The sequence below is a fragment of the Parasteatoda tepidariorum genome, chromosome 3 (genome assembly GCF_982258835.1).
Source record: "Parasteatoda tepidariorum strain Cologne lab strain chromosome 3, Ptep-v5.0, whole genome shotgun sequence".
In the NCBI taxonomy this organism is placed as follows: Eukaryota; Metazoa; Arthropoda; class Arachnida; order Araneae; family Theridiidae; genus Parasteatoda; species Parasteatoda tepidariorum.
Genome location: NC_141757.1, coordinates 23,420,971 through 23,444,658, shown reverse-complemented (window position 1 = coordinate 23,444,658; position 23,688 = coordinate 23,420,971). Strand labels below are relative to the sequence as shown.

At 29.5% G+C, this 23,688-nt stretch overlaps 1 protein-coding gene across 1 annotated transcript in view; it reads right to left on the bottom strand.

Annotated features, from left to right (window-relative positions):
- Window positions 1-1,074: 1,074 nt before the first annotated feature.
- LOC107438277 (Krueppel-like factor 3) overlaps window positions 1,075-23,688 on the bottom strand; it is a 41,754-nt gene continuing 19,140 nt past the window's right edge. The window contains exons 2-4 of the mRNA XM_071177280.2: window positions 18,027-18,819; window positions 15,537-15,596; window positions 1,075-3,819 (exon numbers count right to left, since the gene is read on the bottom strand). Of these exons, the coding sequence (XP_071033381.2) occupies window positions 3,632-3,819; window positions 15,537-15,596; window positions 18,027-18,819 (1,041 nt within the window). The 3' untranslated portion in view covers window positions 1,075-3,631. The remainder of the gene's footprint in view (window positions 3,820-15,536; window positions 15,597-18,026; window positions 18,820-23,688) is intronic.

Sequence of the window (23,688 nt, the reverse complement as noted above, 5' to 3'; positions counted from 1 at the left end):
AATAAAATTTTAATCCAGGATAACAAATACTCTAGTCATTATCTATGACCTCCGAGATTTTATTGAGTTGCGTTCAGCACTTGCATTAATTAATATGCATTTATATAAATTACGACAATATGAAAATTGATATAGTTGAAAAATTTATAACTTAGTTCTTTCATAAAGTTTTAGCATACATACGTATTTTCTTATGCGACACCATAAACTCGGGTATCTATTATAAATTTTGTCAAGCTGTATTTAGTAATAACTTAAGTAGCTTTAAAAAATTAGTTAAACGTTAAGTATTTATTTAGATTCATTTTATGAGGTTGTCTTAAGTATTTTTAAGTAGTATTAAATAATTAGTTACCTTGAGATATTTAGAAATTCTGAAGATTCTTTTTAGTAGGGAAGTGAGTTAATCGTTGTAAATATGTGTTTATAAATATACTTTTTTATATGTTTGGATCACCTAAATTTTTTCTTATGGAATGAAATCAAGGTAGCTTATAAATGAATGTATTACTGAGTCTGTCAACAGGTGGCGCTACTAAGAAATTTCGAAAACAATATTTTCAAAATCTATCAACAGACAGCAATGCCGTCTGTTGATGAATTTTATTACTATCTCTGAAATTCGATCAGAATAATAAATTGCTTCCAAAGCAGAACGTAACAAACCTCCAATTTCTTACTTTCTTTTTTTCCCTCTTTTCTCAAATAGTTTATTATTTTTGGGATACCAGGTAATACGGATACACATGTATTGTACAATTACAAAGAAACTATACAACATTCTCAATTATGTATTTATTGTGCTTTGTTTAAAAACTTTTAAAAAATACAAACAAACTCACAGTAAAGAATAACGCAATCCATATCACACAGGTTCCTTTATACAATGGCATAGCCATGTTTGTTCTAGTTTATTTGACAGTGTAGAAAGACAAAGTTATTTTTATAAAAATAGATACTCTTCGAGAAATTATTACAAAATATATGTAGCACCAAACATATGAATAATAAAAATACTAAATATGCAGAAAAAACAAAATGATTAAAATCTTTTTTTTCTTCTTTTTTTTGAAATCAATAAGAACAATACGTACAGGGTGTAACGCAATCACCTCCTTTAATATGTATTTTTAGAACTCTGGTCAAAAAAGTGTATAGAATTACACATTAGGGATCACAAATCAATATTTTGGTGTCGAAACGGAAAAATAAATAAAATGACCGACGAATCACTTCTGAAGAAAGTCAGTTTTATCGAAAAGTCCTCCACGAAAGCTGCTATTTCCCGATGCTTGATCCAGGAGTTCCCTTGTCTTCCGGGTTGCGTTCAAAATTATAATGCCATGGAGTTTAATATTGAAAGTCGTCACTCAGAATTAGGCCGGTTGTCCAACGCCGGTTATAAAATAAAATAAAATCGTTTCCTTGTTACTTTGACATTAATTTGCAACCTGTAAAGTATAATTTTTTGTGTGCTTAATTTAAATAGTTCTTAATATATATATCAAAGGCGGTAGTTATGGAACACCCCGTACAAATAAAAACAGTTATACAATAATAAATTGATAACGCTATTTAGCCTATTACTGTTTACATAGTTGACCCTGCATCAAATCCAAAGAATGAATCACATTTTTTAAGGTGTTAAAAAATAAGTCTAAGTTGTTAAATAAGCATTGATATACAGGCGAATAAATTAGAATTTAGGATAAATTTAATATTTAATAGAGACTTATATAATATATCACTTGCATTAATAGTCTGTCAATATTGTAGATTTTAAGCATTATAAAATAAAATATATTGGATAAAAAAAAACAGTAAAATATAAAGTTGAAAAATAATAATAATATTCAATAGTCTACAAATATTATCAGACTTTTTCATTATGCTTAGTAAATCCATCCCAATCATAAGAGAATAACCAGTAAAATATAGCACAGGAAATATGATTGGCACTATACAAAAGATTTCTGGTAAAAAGATTGGCACTTGTGAATTCACGGTAGTAAAAGATTTTTTTTTCTCTTTAAAATAAAAAGAGCTTTTACCAGTATTTAAGTATTAACATATGGCACAGTATCCTTTTTTAAGTAAAAAGGCATAACATTTTGCTGTTCAAAAAAGTACTAAACTTTTTTATACATCATGTACCGACAAAGTTCCATGGAGCTAATTTTCTGTGAAAATATTAAAAGTGTTAGTAATCATAAAACAGTTCAGTAGTTTTCCCTAGAAATTTTCAAATGCAAAATAAGACATTATATCAATGCTTTGAAAGTGTTTTTTCGCCTAACAGTAAAAAATAATAATAATACATTAAAAAAAAATATTTAAGCTCCGAAAAGATTCAAACTTATTAAAAGTAAATTACTTCCGTTACTAGAAAATAACACCTGTTTTAAACGCATAGGTAAAAAATAGCTTTTAACTGTCTTTAACGCAATAGTATTAGCTATAACATTCTTACCAAAATGTAATAATAATGCTTTTTAAAATTATTTAAAACAGATTAACCAAATTATTTGACAGCTAAAAAAATACCAAAGTTCAATTTTATTAAATGAATTAAAATATATAAATGAACTCAATTTTTGTACATTAAAAAACTGCTAGTTAATTCGCAGAATAGTTATGAAAACTAAAAATACCGATTAGCCATCTAAGATAGTACATAATTATAATATTTTTAACATTGATTGTCAATATAGATCTAGAACTTTCAGGTAGTATCTCATATGTTTAATTGTTTATCCACGAGTAGTTATCACGTGTTAAATTGTTCTCAGCTTGCTCTGTAGTAACTTCGCACAAAGCATGAATTCTACTTGGAAGTACTAAAATACTCCCATATCAAACGATGTACTTATGTTTTTGTAATATCGATGTACTTAAAGTTATTATAGCTTCACATATAATATCCAATTAGTGAAAATATTTAGTCGTAAAAGTGGAGATAATTCCGTATCATGATCTGTTACGTCATCTACAATCGCCTAATAGATTTTAAACTTACAATTTAAAAAAAAAAAAAAAAATTGCTAGGTGGGTGGCTACAAGTTTTACCCTTCGAGTTAGTCCCCTTCTGGGGGCGAGTTACCAAGACTCGGCGATTATTTTGGCATAGATCACGATACGGAAATCTTTCTCAAAAACTTAATGCACACATGTTGTTTGTTTACAAATGGAATATTTGAACAGCATACAGAGAGAAAAAAACAATCTTGCCCAATTAAAAATTACAATAAAGAAAAGGTCAAAAAAAATATTACAAAAAATATGTACACTTAAAAAAATACAATTTATTCCATCTTCATTGCTGGTATATTACGCAGAAAATATTTAGAAAACGTAGCTTAACGACAACCAGACAAAAAACAATGTTTTTTTTTCTTTCTTCTTTCTTTTTGTTTGAACTATCTTCCAAGTCATTGAAATTCAATTCCACGTGAAAGGAAAAAAAAAAAAAAAAAGCTGTGAGCTTCAACATAAGTCTCGAGATTTCTTTTTTTAAAATTCCATTCAGACCACACCCGTTTGTTTTCTTTTTCACAAAAACGCTCTCAAGTTACAATTAAATGACGAGCATATTTATCAAGCGATGAAAGGGTTCCGTTGTTTCAGATGCATTTCATTTGTTTTTCGGCAGGTGGCGCTTCATATGCAAAGCAAGATGATCTGATCGGGCGAATGAACGATCACATACTTTACATTTGAAAGGTTTTGATCCTGTGTGCTTTCTGTAATGGCGAGTTAATTCATCTGACCTAGCAAATCGCCAGTCGCATGTTTCCCAAGTGCAGCGATAAGGTTTCTCTCCTAGAAAAAAAGAATTTTTTAATAATAAGAAACAGAAAAAAAATGAACTAAAATAAGAAGCTTCCATTCAGAGAAGTGAACGGAAATTTCTAGTTTAATAGAAGTAGACATGTACCGAGTACCCGACCACTTTTACTGGGTACCCAGTGCGGATAATACTCATTTATGTTCGATAGATCTTATATTTATTATTATAGCAATTTGTAACCTTTAACGTATTCATATATTTTTTGACATCCATCAGTTTTTTAATAATCAAGTTGAAATAAGTGTTTAGGCACGACATATTTTACTTGGCAGAATTTTAATTCCGGGAAACCTAAACAATATTTTACCGGGTACCCATGTGAGGGTAACATTCATTCAACTCAACTATATTAATTCAGAATTATAACTATTAGTTACCTTAAAATTATTCATATACGTATATTTTGAAATCTGTGTATTCCATCAGTCTTTTAATAATCAAGTTGAAATAAGTGTTTAGGCACGACATATTTTACTTGACAGAATTTTAATTCCGGGAAACCTAAACAATATTTTACCGGGTACCCATGTGAGGGTAACATTCATTCAACTCAACTATATTAATTCAGAATTATAACTATTAGTTACCTTAAAATTATTCATATACGTATATTTAGAAATCTGTGTATTCCATCAGTCTTTTAATAATCAAGTTGAAATAAGTGTTTAGGCACGACATATTTTAATTGGGAGAATTTTAATTCCGGGAAACCTAAACAAAATTTTACTTGGTACCCATGTGCGGGTAACATTCATTCTACTCAACTATATTAACTTAGAATTATAACTATTAGTAACCTTAAAATTATATATGTATATTTAAAAATCCATGTATTCCATCAGTTTTTTAATAACGGGGCTGTTCAAAAAGTACGTACACAAAAATGGAGAAATTTTAAACCCCCCCCCCTTCGTACATTACCGTACAAAAGGTCTTACTCCTCCTCCCTTATCGTACGTACATTTTATTAGTCTATCCCCCTTTTTCATAAAAATTAAAATAATTATGTTTAAAAAAAATTTAATATTTATTTAAGGAGTGTGTAGGAAAAAGTCAAATTAAAATTTGGTGTATGCTTATAATGTACGTACTTTGTATAATACCTCCCCCACCCCACCTTACAAAATAGCAAATCCCCTCCCCCCCTTCGGGATGTACGTACTTTCTGAACGACCCCAATAAGTTGAAATAAGTGTTTAGGCACGGCATATTTTACTTAACGGAATTTTAATTCCGGGCAATCTCAGCAAAATTTTATTGGGTATCCAGTGCCAGGTAATACTCCTTTATGTTCGACACAACTATATTCGGAATTATTAGTAAGCTTAATTATTCATTATATGTTTTGAAAATACACGTATTCATCAGTGTTTTAATAATGAAAGTGAAATAATTATTTCGGCGCAACATATTTTACATAGCCATAATGCTGTTGCATAACCAGCAAATAACATCACTGGTTACCGTTTTTGCTAGTTTTTGGCCAGTCTAATTAGTTGCTAATTATATGAGTTACTCTTTCAGGAAACCATTCACTTGTCTTTTATTCCGTTTCATATAATAATAGCAGAATAAGTTCTACGTTTATTTATTTTATAATACATTAAGTTTAGCTCAAATTACTCAATTCTTAAAATTATAAGGATGAGGATCCTAAATTAGCATGTTTAACCAACTTAAGTTCTTTCAGGTCTCGAAATTAGACCTTAAAAATCCTCATTCATTAACGATTTCTTTTTCATTCACTTAATGAATTCTGATTACTTCACAGTCGCCCTTGAGCAAAAATTCATACAAGTGAATAAATTGGACTTAATATAATGTCTATATCAGTTACAATCACAAGACATGTTCGTTAATGTGTTTGTTACCCTAGCAATGGGTGGGAGGGGGGAAGCGAACGATTAAAATTGTAAAGATATCATATTCTGAAATCAGTTTCTTCATATTCATTTGCATCTGGTGGTGATATCATTCATGCAGTCGCGTTTACAGCGATTCCAAGAAATTCATTCTTAAAATAGACACCGTATTATTGTTGAAAGAATTATTAATTCGGCGCAGACGATTTTTTTATAAGTCTGTCTAAACGGATTAGATCAATCGCAAAATTAACACCACTAGGAAAAAAAGGAAAAAGACATACAATGCAACTTGATACTGAACTACACCTGCTATGTAGCGACATAAATTCTAGAAAGAAATAAAATTTAAAAACAGTAAAAATTTTTTTTAAAAACGTAAACATTTGAGAACTGATTAATAATTGATTTTATTTATTGTTTCTGCTGCCTTATTCAATCAAAATAAATAAAAAGTAATAATAAGATATATATAAAATATTCATTAATTATAACTAAAATAATGAAAGATAAAACATTATTCTTTAGTTTGTTCCAAAAGCTGGTTCATATTTTGAATTAATTTTAAAAAATCAATGATATTAAAATAACTATGTAAATAGTTTTACTAAGAAAAGAATGTAAAGAGATTTTTCTTATATTTTAGTTCAGCGGTTGCTAAATGGTGTTCTGTAGAACCCAAGGGTTCCGCGGGAGTGTTATTAGGGTTCCGATAGTTATGGACTTTTTTTTTTTAAATCTAAGTAAAGATTTTGGAACTGATAATTATATTTAAATCCAATCAATAATCCATTATTTCTTTGATATTTTGGTTGCCTTTATAACATTATTTCAAAATAAATGTCAATGAAAAAAAAAATTTATACATAATTTTTCTAATAGCAATATATGGAATGACTTATGGAAATTACATGCATTTACAAATAATTAAACAAGTTTTCCCCCTTGGGCTATTTAAACAAAATAAAAGCAACTTAATTCACAAATAAAGAAATATGTCTCCCTAATAACCATTTTCACTGTTTAGAGCAGTTTTTAAATTTTCGATAGAAAAAGAAAGAAAACAAAATAATTCGACTTCTTCAATTGTTTTCAGGTTGAACATTAAAGACTGATAATTACTATGCTGACTCAAACTTCCAAGACAATGAATTTAAAGTCAAACATAAAATCTGATTTAAGAATTTTTAAAGATAAAATTATTTTAAAAAAATCATTTCTAATTAGTCTCAAAACAAAATAGTATTTATTAAAATAAAACGTCCACGATTATCTTTATATATTCTATTTAAAAAATGGGAATTCCGTTGAGAAAAATAAGTTTGATCATTCAGGATTCCATAGCCGAAAATTATTGGGAACAACTGTCTTAGTTCACGTAAAGCGAGAACTACATTGGTGCTATAATTAATTGAATATATATTCATACATGCAATTTTAATTTTATTTTTAATCCTTATTTTTTACTGTTTAAGTAACGAAAGACAGGAAACGTTAGTTCATTATTATTTCCTCTCACTCTTTTTTTTTAGCTAACAGCAAAAGTTAAAAACAGCTCTTTAATTTTTTATCCTAATCATCGTTTTTGTTATTTTAATTAATCACAGATGTTTTATATTTAATTTCTGGACCGACAGTAATTGTTCTATCCTTATTTTTTGGCCATTAAAAATGTCAAAATGCAAACAATTCAATTCATAAATTTTAATGGTAAATGCTTTTGCAAACTTTTTCCTGTTTAACTCCTTATAAATTGTGTAAATTAAATAGAAACACCTCTATTTTCAAACAATCAAACTAGTTTGATGCCTCATACATACAACTTTCCTCAGTAGTGATTCGGTAGCGCTTTCGTTATTTTCCTTGCTTATATTTGCGACCTCTGTTGAATAACTTCAGGAATTAAGAAATGACTGGCTTTTTTTTAAATTTTTCTTGACAAAAAGAACTTCGATATCACCCTTAACAAAACAAATTGTGAATTGCCACAAGCATTTATCATAAAAAGCATGTTCACTTTAAAGAACTTACAAACAATGAGCGAAGGAAGCTTTAAATAATATTAATGCCTCTTGGATACTGAATTGATTATCAAGTTATCTTGGACGAAGGCAAGTTTTGTACTTGGTGTAAACATCAATTAATCTCCGTCATCCAATATCTTAACACATTTGATAAAGAGAAAAAAATAAATAATAAATAAAAGCTTTAACATTCTAGTATTATGGGAGACGTGTTAGAGTTTTAAATGTTTTCAACAGTTATTCATCACTGTCAAAAGGTTAAGTCGCATAGTGGAAAATATTATCTTGTTGTGTTATTGACTTTGTCACTAACCAGAGTTCCAACTCTAATGGTTTATGAGGCGCAAGGAGAGGAATTTGTAGATCAAAATACTTCAACAAGAAGATAATTAATTAAAATTTGTAAAAAAACAGCACCTACCTCTCACGAACACTGATTCAAACGAAAATTGATTATGAGTTTAAAAAAAATTTATATCAATTGCTTTTTTTTATTTTTAAATTATCGGGTAATTGTCTTCAAACCCAACATATATACAGAGTTCTGCACTATGATCACCCTTAAAGTATATTTTTATAATCCTTGTCAGACATGAAGTCAAACAGTGTACAAACCCAGTCTTGTAAATCCTAGGTTTTGTAGGTAAAACGAACCAAATTGGCTTAGAAAAAGTCAGAAGTATGCTTTAATATGATTCCATTTCTACATTTAACAAAGCGTTGGCTGCTAGAGATAGGAGCTGCCAAGACACATAGGTTAATCATATGTTTTACTGGTAAAAACTATAATTCACCAGACATCGAATTTGTACAGTTTTTACCTTAAAAAGTCTAGTAAATCCTAGTTTTCACTAGTAAAACCTAGTTTTTATCTGAGTGGCCTGGTAAAAATCCGAAGAATACTTTAATATGATTCAATTTTGGCCTCCTTGGAAGCCCTTGTGGTAAAATCTAAGTGTTATCAAGCCAATATGGTAAATCCTAGGTTTTACTGATAAAATCTAAAATTTACCAGAAGTCGGGTTTCTACAGAAACATAAATGCAATCGAAATCTGGTGAATCGCTAGACAGGAATGTGGAAAAAAAGCATCTGAACTAGGGTGTTTTTAATAATAGCTTTTTAAATTATCTCTCGCTTCAGCAAATCAAACAGGGTTTGATGTTTTCAGTTCTGCTTTTCTTTTGTAATCCTTTAATGATTACTTATAACAATATCTTTTTTTGTTTTTTGTTTCTTAAATATAAAAATTGACTTATTTTTTGACAAGGATTCTAGAAATATGTGTGAAGGGTGACACTTACGAAACACCCAGTATATAGTTCATTAATAAAACTTGTATAGTAAAATCACATTAGTTATTAGATAACTCTGAATTCAAGATCGGATCGTTTCCAAGGATTAAGAACAGAATATATTAAAAAGCATATATCATGCGTTAACAAAAGAAAAAATATAGTTTATTGTTTATGATTAATTAAATTTAGGGCTAGGTGCTGAAATTAAAGGGAATAAAAAGCATCTAACATAAATACAATAGTCAGTTTCATACTTCTTAATTAATTAATAATTTACATTTGATATAAAAATTTGTTTCTTAATATGAAATATAATAAAAATAAATTTTAATCTGATTTAGTAAAACAATCTACGGTCATTAATTGCAATCCTGATAGAAAAAACAGTTCAATATTTTCATTCAAAAAAAATTGAAGAAAGACACATTTAAAAAGAAAAAAAAAAAAAATTATCCCATTTTTATTGCTTGCTTTTTGAACCAAGATCCTTGCATAATATCAAAATAAATCATATTATAAATATGTACAGGAAAAGCATGTGCACGTCGCAGCGAAAAAAAAAAAAAAAAAAAAAATTGTTGTAGAAATTAATAGCTGATGCCATAGTTTAACTAAAAATATTACTTTCTTTTCATCGAACGTTATGTAGGACAAGGCAAGTAATTTTTTAAAAGCATTCTCGGAACAGGAAACAGGAAATTTGACGAAGGCGACATACAGCCACCGACCGCCTATTTTTCCAACCTGTGAAATCCCTTTTATTTGAAAATGATTGTGATAAATTGCAGTAACTTTATTGTGCGAAATCATTTTCACTCTTAGCGATTCACTGTTTTCTAATTTGCATATCGAACGGCAAATTACACAAAAAGGTAACCGGCGCTTAAAAGACCGGAAGCGTAGCTTTTTAGAAGATTCGGCACTTGTAGGGGCATTTTGCAGGTTACGGATACAGTTTAGTGAAATTGATAGATAGCAAACGATCCCATTCTTTAGGACATTTTTTTTGTTCTGAAGAGAAAAGTTGGCTTCCCGGTTTCCACTGGGACGTCGGCACGCGTCCCAGACGATAATCTGGATTGGAGGTGCGGTTTTCAGGTGAAGTAGAAAATCTAAAACCCCAAGAGATTTTTTTCCCTGTAGATTCGCTTCCGTTATGTCTAGCAAACCTTTGGTATTGATGATATTAAGGGAACGAGATCAAGTGAGAAATAAAATTTTAAATCAGGTTGCAATCAGGTGAGTTTTACAACAAAGCATGCAATTTATGCAACTGCAAATATTGTTTTTTTATTTCTGAAAGCTGTCTATGATATACAAAAAATAAGTTATAATTCCGAATTTATCTCTAGAATATTTTAAGAGATATAATTTTTAAATGAATAAAAATCGGTTGACGGATAATTTGTAAACCCCCAAGAATATGGTTTAAATTATAAATTTTTATTAAGCTGATAAAAAAGGGGGTGAAAACGCAAATGAAAACAAGAAAAGTTTTTATTGACTAATTTTTTTATATGCAAGAGTATTTTCATAATTTATTAATTTCATGTGACTTTTTAAATTAAATCGTATTTACGAAAAGTATTTATAATGTAGTCAAAATAAGATAAATTGAGATTTTCTTAGTCTTAATCTCAAAAGCAAGGAAGAAATTTATCAAACAATCAAGAACTATTTATATTCATATGAATTATACATATATTCATGAATGTATTTGAATTTTATTTACTATTTTATAAAAAGCGCGAAAACTAAACAAAAAAACTTGTTTTTTAACTAAGTCGTGGCTCATTTGAATTTTCATTGAATATATTTTCATGTTTTAAGTTAACAAATATAAATAATATTTAGTAAAATAAAATACATTAGCAAAAAAAAAAAAAAAAATCGAAAACAATCAAACAAAAGAATCGAACTTCAGGGTCATAAATCACAGAAATTATTCTCAAGCCGATTTTGTCCCGTTGAGATGATTAAACGTTAATTTGAATGCATCATAAATCAACAAGAAGAATTGTAAATTATAATTTAAAAAAAAAAAAAAATTGCTATAATTTTTACTCATACGTATTATGAATTTTATTAACTGGAATTTCAGATTTATTAACAAATATTCAATTTAATTCTTGAAGATAATAAAAATTATGTCTTCTCCAGAGTAAATCGAGATTCACAAGGACAAGACATAAGCAGCTTTTGCAATCAGGTGACTTCTCCAACAAATCAGGTGACTTCTGCATTTACCACTCCATTAGGAACCCTATTAATGGTGCAGAATTGATTTGACTTCACTTCCGAGACGGGGGAAAAATCTAAAATGAATAGGAAGGACTGACACCAAAAGATGGTATTGTGCCCCATGATGAACGACCCCTTGATGATGTAAGACTGGCCTTGATTTTTCTCAGGAGGTAAAGAATGCGCCCCCTTAGCGACAAGACGAACGCCCCTTTTTTATTCCATTCACATTTGACAAAAAGAGGGAAGGCACACAGACACATTGTGTTTTAATGGCCACTTTTCTTAAAAGGGTTCCTACAGGCCTGCGCCTCCCATTCCATATTGTGCCACCTTTCTCAATCGTTCTCTTTTCATGATATGTCGAAGATACCTGTTCCAAGGAGAGAAGATGCATCTAAAGAAGTCACCCCCTAGATTTGGACAAAGAGGAGACATTTTTTTAAGATGAGAATCGCTCTCGTTTAGACACATTGTCAGTAAAGGAATTGCCACTTTCGCTTCCGTCGTTATGTAGACAAATAACACCTCATGATACTTTTCTGCTATTAGGTTTTCTATTGATGAAATTCAATTAGGTTTTTCCTTTTGATGAAATTCTAGGTTAAATTCAGGCATATTCAGTATAAAGTTGCGAGTCGATTACGAATTATAACAACGCCACGAAAACCTTTGCATTTTATATCAATGAATCTAATTAATTTAACTATTTTGGTGCTCTTCACTTAAGCCAAATTCTAGATTAACTACTGTATCTATAAATAAAAAAAAATTCTATTGTCAGCAAAGGAACTGCCACTTTTTTCCGTTACATAGAAAAATCACTATGCCACCTGATATTTTTCTCTTTATTAAATGTATCAAGAATTTTTTTTTCTTTTGAAGGCGATTGTATAGCGTAACATTTTAAATTCTATTATGGCATGGCCAATATAGAATTTCGTGCCAAACTATTATGAATTATAACAACGTTAAGGAAACCCTTGCATTTTACACCAATGAATCAAACAAATTTAACATTTTTAGTGTCATCCACTATAGCCAAATTCTGAATTAATAATGAAAATCATAATGTCACCAAAAGAATTACCACATTCACTTCCGTACGAACAAATCTATAATTAATTTAACTGTTTTGAATTTCTTAAGTAAAACTAAATAAATTACTGAATCTCTAATCATTTTTTAGGTTTCTGTCCTCTTCTGAATCTATCTACTGAATCTAAATCTTTAATTTAACTAATTGAATCTGCAATTTGTTTTACTTCATTTAGTTCTTTCTTAATACAATATTCCAAATACACAACTAAAATTACATTTATATATAGACGAAACTACAATTGGTAATAATACACTTTTTTGTATCCTCCACGAATGCCCGATTCAAAAATACACGACAAAATAAACTACTAAATCTATAATTATTTTTACGTTTTGTGCCCTGGTGTAAATCGAAATTCTTTTCCAAATTCAAAATAGACCATATAATACGAAATAAACTACTAAATCTATAATCATTTTTACGTTTCGTGCCCTGGTGTAAATCGAAATTCTTTTCCAAATTCCAAATACATCACAGAATACAAAATAAATTACTAAATCTATAATTATTTTTACATTTTGTGCCCTGGTGTAAATCGAAATTCTTTTCCAAATTCCAAATACACCATGTAATACGAAATAAACTACTAAATCTATAATTATTTTTACGTTTTATGCCTTGGCGTAAATCGAAATTCTTTTCCAAATTCCAAATACACCATATAATACGAAATAAACTACTAAATCTATAATTATTTTTACGTTTTGTGCCCTGGCGTAAATCGAAATTCTTTTCCAAATTCCAAATACACCATATAATACGAAATAAACTACTAAATCTATAATTATTTTTATGTTTTGTGCCCTGGTGTAAATCGAAATTCTTTTCCAAATACATCACAGAATACAAAATAACCTACTAAATCTATAATTATTTTTACGTTTTGTGCCCTGGTGAAAATCGAAATTCTTCTATCAGTGTTTTAAGTTTTATATCCTGCTGTGTTTCTTCTTTAATAATGCAGAGAATAACAAAAGGTCATCGAAATAAAAATAAATAAAAGAATCCAAGATTAAACCAGCGACCTTGAAAGGATTTTTATTACCCTTGAAATTCAACTGAATAGAATTTTCGAAGAAATATGGGTCAGGAAATACCTGCTGAGCAATTGTATTGTATAGAGACCAACAGCCACGTTGTAGGGACTCTAAATAAATTAAATGGAAAGAAGGGGGGGGGGGAATGGTCATCAGGCTTTGAATTTTCGGTGACCATAAAAGAACAGCTGGACATCGCGCTAAGCCGGTTTAGATATTTTAGTCAAGATTCGAATCAGATTACCCACCTGTCTGTGACTTGTTTAGGATATGTGATCGATAGGACATAAATTATAAATGTCACGGTTACGGGAAAAACATGAGCCACCAAATTCAGGATGAAACAGGTATCATTATCTTATGTACAATAAATATGACCTACAAGCATTGCACCAGAAACAGTAATCGTAGCGTTATTATAAAAATTAAAATGATGGTAGGAAAGTTACGATATTTTTCGCAGAACATTTCAGATGAAACGAAATATTTTAAAATGCTAACAATTTAAGTAATTATATTTAGTTCTAAATCAAAGTGAAATCTAAAAAAAATCAATTATTCTTGGAAAGATTTAAATTAAACTTAACCTTTTATTTGTTAAAGCAAATTGGTTACCACATTCAAATTTTTCATAGGATTTTGAGACCAAAGCCAGAAAAAAAAACTCTAAAAACTTCAGATTTATTTTCAAAATTTGGAATGAAAATTGAGATTATACGAAACTCATCAAAGAGATTAAAAAATTTAGATTTGAAAAGTAAGAAAATATACTATTGTTATCAACGGTATCCTCTGTCACAATTACAAGCTGAATTTGTTGATATGACATGCGTTTTTACTGTAAAATGTACTAGCATAGCAACATTTGGAATGCCTGTTATGAATTTTCAAGACGGTGCGTAATTTATTGGTTTAAATTTGAAAATAAATCTTTAAAATTGTTAAAGTAGTTTTTAATCTTATGTAGTAACTTTGATCGAAAAAATGGATAGTATCTGCACTAAATCAAGAAAATGAAAAAAAATATCGTGCTGTTATATCGAAAACTATAACTCATGTTGATGGGGAAAAAATGCTTTAAGCGAAAGCTTGCAAACGATATTATATATCAAGAGACAATAAATGTTAATTATAACAAACAATTTATCTTTACAAATTACACTTGGGAACAAATTTTTTGTTGCAATTACAGCGAGTACTTGATCTTACGTTATTCGTGTGTGGGTATTTCAAATCTGAAATTAGCTTTATTCGAAAAGCTACAGATTTTTTTTCCAAACAGTATTTACCGTTTAGTTTACTTATTCTTTGTTTGAATAAGGAAGCGTATAAAGAACGTATAGACTAATATTCAGAGATATATTGTATTTTATAACAATCATTGAACAGCTCAAACCAATTTTTGGGTTTACAACCACCGTTTAATTCCGTAGCCTTGTAATATAGAACCCGATCCAGAAGACAAGAGAGCTCCTGGATCAAGTATTGGGAGAAATTTGCCATTGTGGAGGACTTTTTGATGGAACTAACCCGCATTTGCGTTACATGGAGAAGAAAACTCCGAAAAACTCGCACGGTTAACCTGACAGCAAGAGGACTCTAACCCATGATCCGTCTACCACTGAAGATCAGCACTGAGGTCAGTGCGATCCAGGTTCGGAATTCGTATCGACCAACCATCGCTGGAGTTCGAATCCAGTTCACCTCATTGGAAAGTGAACGATCTATCTCCTGAGCCACCAAGGTTCATTCATAGATATAAACTTGTCTGCTCGATTGAAAATAAAACCAAGACAAAAAACATATGACCTTAAACGTATAGCATCATCAACTGAAATGTATTATCGCCTTCTTCCTACCACTCCATACGTAGCAGAGAAGTGGGGACACTTGGTATTTACTCGAGTGAATTTTGTAAAATCTTGGTGAGGAATATATCATTAAATTGCTTAAAACTACAGCTTACAGAAAAAGTGATTGCAGACATAGAGAAATAAGTGACGCAAAAATATCTAACATCAGTCCAAAACTATCATGCAATAGAAAACGTTATAAAATATTATGAAGTGTACCTAAATCAAAAAAAAAAGAAAAAGTTAATAAATTTGTTTAGTAAATATTCTTACCCGTATGTATTCTTTGATGAGCTTTAAGATGTGAGCTTTTCGTGTAAACCTTCGTACAACCTAAAAAATAAATAATTTTTAATTAATCAGAATTTTCTTTTTTAATTTTCTACATTCTCGTGTATACTAGGCTTGTTTATAATACTTGAATTTTAAATATAATGGCGGCTACTCACATGCATTACATTTGCAAAATTCGAAAAGAAAATGACCGACTCGCCTTCTGAGTTGTATTCAATGTTACAAGTATACGATAGGATCTCCAACAATAAAATAAAATACATTACGCATTAAAACTAGCATTTAATATTGTGTTTCTTAAAATATTAAGAGTTTTTTTATTTTTATGATTTCAGCTATGATTGAATATTGCCTGTAAACAGAGTAAAAAAATATAATTACATAATAACTTAAAGTTAATTAAAGAAAATTATTCTTATTTGTTAGATATGGTAAATAAGTGATTATTCTAATTGTTATTAGTTACGTAATATATATAATAAAAAATTAATGATCGCCACTTATAAGTTTAAAATTTCACGGCAAGGTGGTTTCATTATCTTATTCAAGACTTTTTAATTATTATTATTAAATATTTATTTTTAAGCATCACTATGTTAGGTAATTATCATTTAATCTTCTTTACAAAGATGTTAAAAACAGAAGGAAAAGATGGCGTTTAAAGAATACCATATGCAGAGTGCCTAAATATAGCGGACAAACATTGAGGACTCGTACAGCTAAAACACACATTTTTTGTACATAGTGTACAAAATTTTTGTACTGTAATTTGTACAATGTCTGGAAGCACACACTCAGAAAATTAGACATAAGAAAGAAAATCACTTAGTTATACTACAATTGCACATAACTGGATGCCAATTTAGGCCTACTGGGCCAGTTCGATGGCCACCTTGATACCTAGATTTGAGTACCAATTTACTCCTTGTGAGTTGATGGCGATCAGTTACTCATTTAAGGGTCTCTTTTTTTGACAATTTATCCTCCTATTCCGAGCGTAGAACATATTATACAGCATTTGTCATAATTTCATCACTTAAAAAATCATATTATAAGATTTGTTTTCCCTGTATATTTGTATGCTTTAACTAAACAATTGCCTAGGTAAAAATACAATTTAATTTACCTTTGTAGAGCGGAGTTTTTAACAATATCTTATTATTTGAGTCGAGTGAATTTTGTGATTTTAGTGAAATAAGAAATAAAACTACAAAAATATCCCACATTATGTAAAAATTACTATGTATCATTTTTTGAAGTAACAATTAAAAATAAAATATTTTTATTAAGTTCAGTTGATTTTTTTATAGCATTAATGAGCTAACATTTTTCAACACATGAAAAATTATATAGGAAAAATTCATTAAGTTAAAATCTCACAACTACTAATGTAATACAATCATTATTTCAACGATATCGATTGTTGCTTTATAAAGATTTCTGCTATCATGCATAAACAACGCTGTAAATAAACAATGTTAATCATTTCACGCCCTAATACATTACAGGAAAAAAAAATTTTTTTTGCAGGCTGCATCAATTTTTGAAGTTTGTCCACCCCATGACCGTACAACAATTTGAATATATATAAAAAAAGACTAATAACAAATAATTTTATTTTAATAGTTTACATACAGGGGTTGGACAATAATATAGAAACATTTCTTTATTAACTTGGCGTAAACAATTGTTTTTAAAGCAAGAAAATTTTTTGGAAAGCTTTACGGGCAAAACTGTTGGCACAATTTGATATATCGTGCTTGGGGCTTTTACTAATGGTCTCCCTTTACCCATGCAAAATTTGCATTGACCTAAATTGAGAGTAAGAAATTAAAATAGTTTTTTCCTCCTTTTTTAATTCCACTATTACTTGAAAAAGCATTCTTTAATATAAATATTTCAATCCCATAGAATAATTTCAAAATTTCTTGAATTAAAGCTAGAATGAAGTTATTAACTTCTTGTCCTCATTTTAATCGATCTGAATTTAGCGATCATTGTAAAGGTGACAATGTTAGAAAATGGCAAAACTGTTAGTACAGGATCATGCTTGAAGCCTTAAGAAATGGTGCCATATTTTTTACCCATGCGTAGCTCGGATTGACTAAAATAACGACAGAAAATTCCTTTTAGCTTTGATACCAGTAATTGTGAAATAATTTTAAACGATTACAGTATTTATAGAAACACGCCTTTTCAAATTATAGGGGAATTTTTAAAAAAAAGGGGGGAATTATCCTCCTATGTTCATTTTGTTCGATACAAAAAATAAATAAACACCATTTCTTAAAGCTTCAAGCATAATAATTCAAATTGTAACAACAGCTTTACCACATAAAATCTTCTAAAACATTATTTGCCAAAAGTTTGTTTACATAGAGTCAGCATAGAAGTGTTTCTATTTTTTTGTCCAAACACTGTGTATATATAGCTATACATACATTGTAAATACTTTTGATGGCATATTACCTGCGAAAGAACAATGGTGAGTGCGCCTTTTTTCTAATTCAGGATTGTTACGACGATTGTAGGCGGGTTTTAGATAGGGTAGGTCATCTCTGATCTCTAACCTAGCGGAAAGAGAAGGACTCGAATAAGGCGGAGGAGTCGCTCCCATGGATAGTGAGTCTATGGAATCATTGCTACCCGGTTCAGAACCGGGTGGCGTTAAAGGTGGTATCATCAATTTAGACAATGAAAAATGTTCCAGATAAGTCTGTTGAGCGGACATTACAGTGGAATATTGCTGAGATTGCTTATTTTCTAATGTACAAGGTTCTCTTTTCACAATCACTTGATCTGGTTGGCTAACGTCTAACAACGATGAGAATTCTGGTGAAGCATAAGGGATTGAGTCTGTTATAACTTCACTTTTGATATTACAGGCGGGTGCTGGACTCTGATAAGGTGGCGTCACACTGTCAAACAGTCCAGGCAAATTGGGAGATTCGCCAGAGTACTCCAAGAAGTTCATCGAATGTGCGTTTGTGCTCATCCCTTTAGCTTGCGAAGGCACTGAGTTTGTAAATGACCGTGATGTCGTGGATTTCATCACTTTGTTGTGCAAGATCTGTTCAGGTTTCTGCGTCATCAGCTCCAGCAAGGCGTCAATGTTCTCTAAACTGAGAGCTGTACTGATGCCATCGCTGCTTTCGAAGAATTCGTCAACTCTGGAGGCACTCTCACGACGGGGTTTGTGGGCCGAAAAGAAGCCCCAGTCATTGTTTGGAGCGTATCTATCCAGGGCGTTGTGAATGGTACTCTAGAAATGAAAAGCAATACATTAGTTTGTTGTTTATGTTAGACAAGTAGTAGTAGTAGTTGTTTATTTATGTCGCACTACAGCTGCATATTTTTACAAAAAGAGGGCGCACTCATAGGGAATAAAATAACAGGGAGGGTCACCCTTCTAAATAGGCTTAAGAAGAACACTGTATTAAGGTATACTAATAATGAATCTCAGTATGTTACATATTGCAATTCTTCTAGGAAACCTTTTTCACTGAAATTGGGAAATTTTGATTCTTTTGGAATATCAACTTAGCATAGGGATGCTAGCATTTCAATATTACGAGATATTTCACTAAAGTAAAATGTCACATGCAATGTTTTTCTAGAATATCTCTTAATTGAACCATAGTATTAATTTTTCTTCGGATAGATATTTACCTATCACCATAGACAAGGTTTCAATTTATTTCACTATTAGGACGAAGGACTGAACGTCCGTTAAAAAAACACGGCTGATTGAGTAGCAATGATACAAAACATTCTATGTTCCGCACGCGTTTAGAACATTTTTGAATTAAAAGCTTCAATCCGTCCGGCATACTTTCTAAGGATAATTTAGCTTTGTTAATTGTTCATTGTTTCCTTAACGTAAACTAAATAACTTCAAGTAAATTTTTCAATTTATCACTTTCGTTTTTTACTTGCATTTCTACTTTTAAGGCGTTCATAATAACACCTAATCAAACGCAACATATGTGTAACAATCATAGGTTTGAAATAGAATGAAATATCGATGAACTTAGTAAATTTCATAAATAATGATTTTATAAATTAATTTCAACGAAACAAATGCACCGCTTAACGAAAAATAAAGATTAAAATATACTTCAACAGCAAATCGGTAACCTTGAAATCTTATAAATAAATATGAACTTTTTCCAAGAATTTATTGTCTTACTTTATTTAAGATTCAGAAACTTCCTTCCCGAATCAACCAGAGTTTCCGGAAAGAAGTTCTTCCTCAGTAAACCTTAGACAATTCAAGTCGGGGAGGTTAAATAATTGTCTCATGAAACAAATCAGACTTTTTGAATGTATCCCACAAAAAATATTGTTTTTTCTTCTAAAAAAATAATCCCGCCTTATTAGAATTTGAACAAAATAATTAAACTCGATGAACAGCTTTCCCACTCAATTGTCGAAAAATAAATCCCCTGACATTTCCTGGTGAATATCAATGAAAATCGAGACGATATTTTCTATGTGCATGAAAATAGCTGTATTTTTCATCAAAAACGCTCCTGAAAGCCTTTTTTTGAAATTTTTTTAAAAGAGCCATGTTTACCTAGCATGACATATACGTCACGCGAATTAGGAGTATTCCTCTAATTTAAAACATGATTGTTTTCCCAAACAATTTTTTTTTTTATTTTTGGCAAAAAATTAGGTAGTTGCTAACAGAAGAAATTATCATTCAAGGCTATTTTCGAAAGCTCTGTAATCGCATAAAATCATGCTTTTTTTGTTGTTGCCTTTTTTGCGAATAATGAGCTATTTTCATAACACACGTGAGTTTGACCCACGTGAGCTACTCATGACCGCTAGGTCAAGTTTAGCTTATTCCCTCTATGTTTATTCTAAAAATGACGCAAAACGTTAATATAAAGAAAATCCACAGTTTTGAGAAACTGAAAAACGCTTATGGTCTAATTTTTTTAATATTTAGACACTTACTCCAATGTTGCATTATCTGGGCTTATAAAAAAATAAAGAATAAAAAAAATGGGAATAAGTCATTGATTTTGATAATTTTCATCTAGGGCAGTGTTTCCCAAACTTATGACTTTTGAGTACCCTTTCTAAATTTGTCGTAACGCTGTGTACCACTAATAAAAGAATTAATGTATTTTTTACTATAAAAAAATTGCACAAAAGTTAAATATCACCACTGGCTGCTGACACCACTAATTATTAACTGTTAACTCTGCAAAAAATAGCCAGTATAAAAATCCGTAATCCTAAATTTTCATGGCTAGCTTTATTTTCAAATAAAATTTTTGGAAATTTTCGTTTGTTGCAAAATACTTTGCATAAGAACGCGTACCCCAGCTAAACTGTTCCCATACCCCTGGGGGTACGCGTACCACACTTTGGGAAACACTGATCTAGGGGGTAAAACGTTGACAAATTGGTGATTTTTTAAAAAAAGTTTACAGCAAAATGACATATACAGTACAGTACTATACAGATGGCATTAAGGCTTTGCGTCATAAGTAAAGCACTTAAACTAAGGCTTCTTTTTATTATTTTCTTTTGGGAAAAAGCTTCGAAAAACCTAGCTATTTAAAAAACATAACTACTATTTTCAACAAGAGCTTTTTTGCGTCATGGCGTATAAAAAATTCTGGCATTAATTTTAAGGCGTTTTAAGCAAAAACTTGCTAATGACTGACTCAGAGCTCGGAAACACATTTTAAAGCTAATGACTGACTCAGAGCTCGGAAACACATTTTAAAGCTAATGACTGACTCAGAGCTCGGAAACACATTTTAAAGCTAATGACTGACTCAGAGCTCGGAAACACATTTTAAAGCTAATGACTGACTCAGAGCTCGGAAACACATTTTAAAGTTGGACATCGCATTTTTTTTAAACTTTCAATTTCAGTTTTTTGTCCCCCAAAGAAAATAAAAAAACGGTGATATCGTGTTTATTTTAAAAGAAAGTTCAAAGCCCCACGCATTCTGTTTGTTACAAACATAAGAAAACAGGAACAGAGAGAGATCGCCGACCCTTTTTGCATTGCAACATCTGCAGCAGCACACACATATAACGCCATCACCCGTTACACGGCACATTGAAAAGGAATCAATGTCATGGCAGGAAAAACGGACATTTTCCACTCCAATTCAAATTGATCTAAAAAGAACCTGTTGATATTTTGCAGATTTTTGTGGGTGATCTGGCAGTAAGATCAAGGAACTTTCACCTAAAGCAGTGTGGGGGACAGGGTTGCCGAAGAACAGTGTGTAAGAATAAAAAAACATAACCAAAGTAGCCTAGAAGAGAAAGTTCGTTGGCTTTGTACTAATATCAGTGATAAATATGTTGTTTGTTGGCATCAAAATCATTTTAAAAAGAGATATTAAATACGAAAATGTTGGCAGGATTTGTTTTTTTTTTTTAAATTTATTCTAAAATAGTATGTAGAGATTTCAATTTTTTTTATCAATAAGAACTCAAATAGCAAAAACGTGTATTTATTTTACGATTTTAATTTATATATCATAATTTTAAAATCAGGAAGTAAGATTACTATTATTATTTTTTTTTAAAAAAAGAGATTTAAATACTAAAATTTTGACAAAATTTAAATAAGATTTTTTTAATTTATTCTAATAGAGCATTTATTATAAAACATGTATTCGATTTTAAATCCTATATAAAGAACTTGAACAGAAAAAACGGGAATTTAATTAATTTTTATTTTACGATTTTAACTTCAAACATAATTGAAAAATCAGGAAGATTTAAAAAAAAAAAAAAAAAAAAAAAAAAAATATTAATTAAGAAAACTTTGAGAGCATTTAAATAAGATTTTTTTTTAATTTTTCAATATAGATTTCAAATATTGTACCAATAAGAACTTAAACAGTAAAAATGTAGATTTAATTTATTTTTATTTTACGATTTTACTATAATATCATAATTGAAAAATCAGGAAAGATTAAACGAGATTGAAAGTATTTACAGAATTTAAGTAAGATATTTAATAATTCTTAATATACAATTTAAATTCTTACGACACTGAAAACTTAATAACAAATAAGTATAAAAACATCAAATAAAAAAAAATTAAACATCAAATAAGAAATTTTAGTACTTTTCTATTTCGAAGGAGCAGTAATTTTATTTTTTACTTATTTACTTTTTAATAATTTTTTATCTAATTATTTTTTTTCATAAATAAACATCGCAGGAAAATAAAAAATGAATTTTCATGCATCCGGTGACTTTTCATTGGCAACTTGCTTGCGCCGGCGAAATTGAAAAGTATCGAAAATTTTTACAGAATTCAAATAAGAAAATTATTATTATTATTTTTTCACTTTAGAAATATCAAATAAGAAAACTAATAAGATAAGAGTTTGGTATATCAAATAAGAACATTTTTCCAGAATTTAAATAAGGATTTTTATTTGTTTGCCTTTTACAATTTAAATTTCTAATGCATCGATGAAAACTGAAATATTTTAGACAAAATATTAAATATTTCAGGAATTTAAATTAGATATTTAATATTTTTAATTTAACATCAGTGAAAAACATAGTACATAAAAGATATTGACATAGAATATAAAAAAAAGTAACATAAGATATTGTAATCGACTACATCAGTAAGTAAATTTTTTACAGAGTTTAAATAAGAAACTTCTTTTTTAAGAAAACAGAGTTTAAATAAGAAGTTGTCTTTTTTTTTTTTTTTTTCATTTTACAATTTAAATTTTCATTGCATCAAAGAAACTATCACATTTTTAAGTTTTTATATATTTTTTTAAAAAGGTATTTTATATTTATCGATATAAATTTTTTATTGTATCAATAAAAACATGAAATATCAAGTAAGAAATTTCTTACAAAATTTAAATCAGATATTTAAAAAAAAATTTAAAATTTTCTATTTTCTTTACATCAGTTGAAATTTGGAGAGATCCAGTTTCCTTTTTTATTTAACAATTTTAATTTCTATTACATCATCGAAAATTTTGAAATATTATGTTCTAAGAAATTTAATAAATTTGCAAAATAAATTTCCACTGCAACAGTGAAAACTTGGGAGATAAAATCTCTCATTCGTGGAATTTAAAAATTATTAACAGCATTTAGCGAATTATCATTT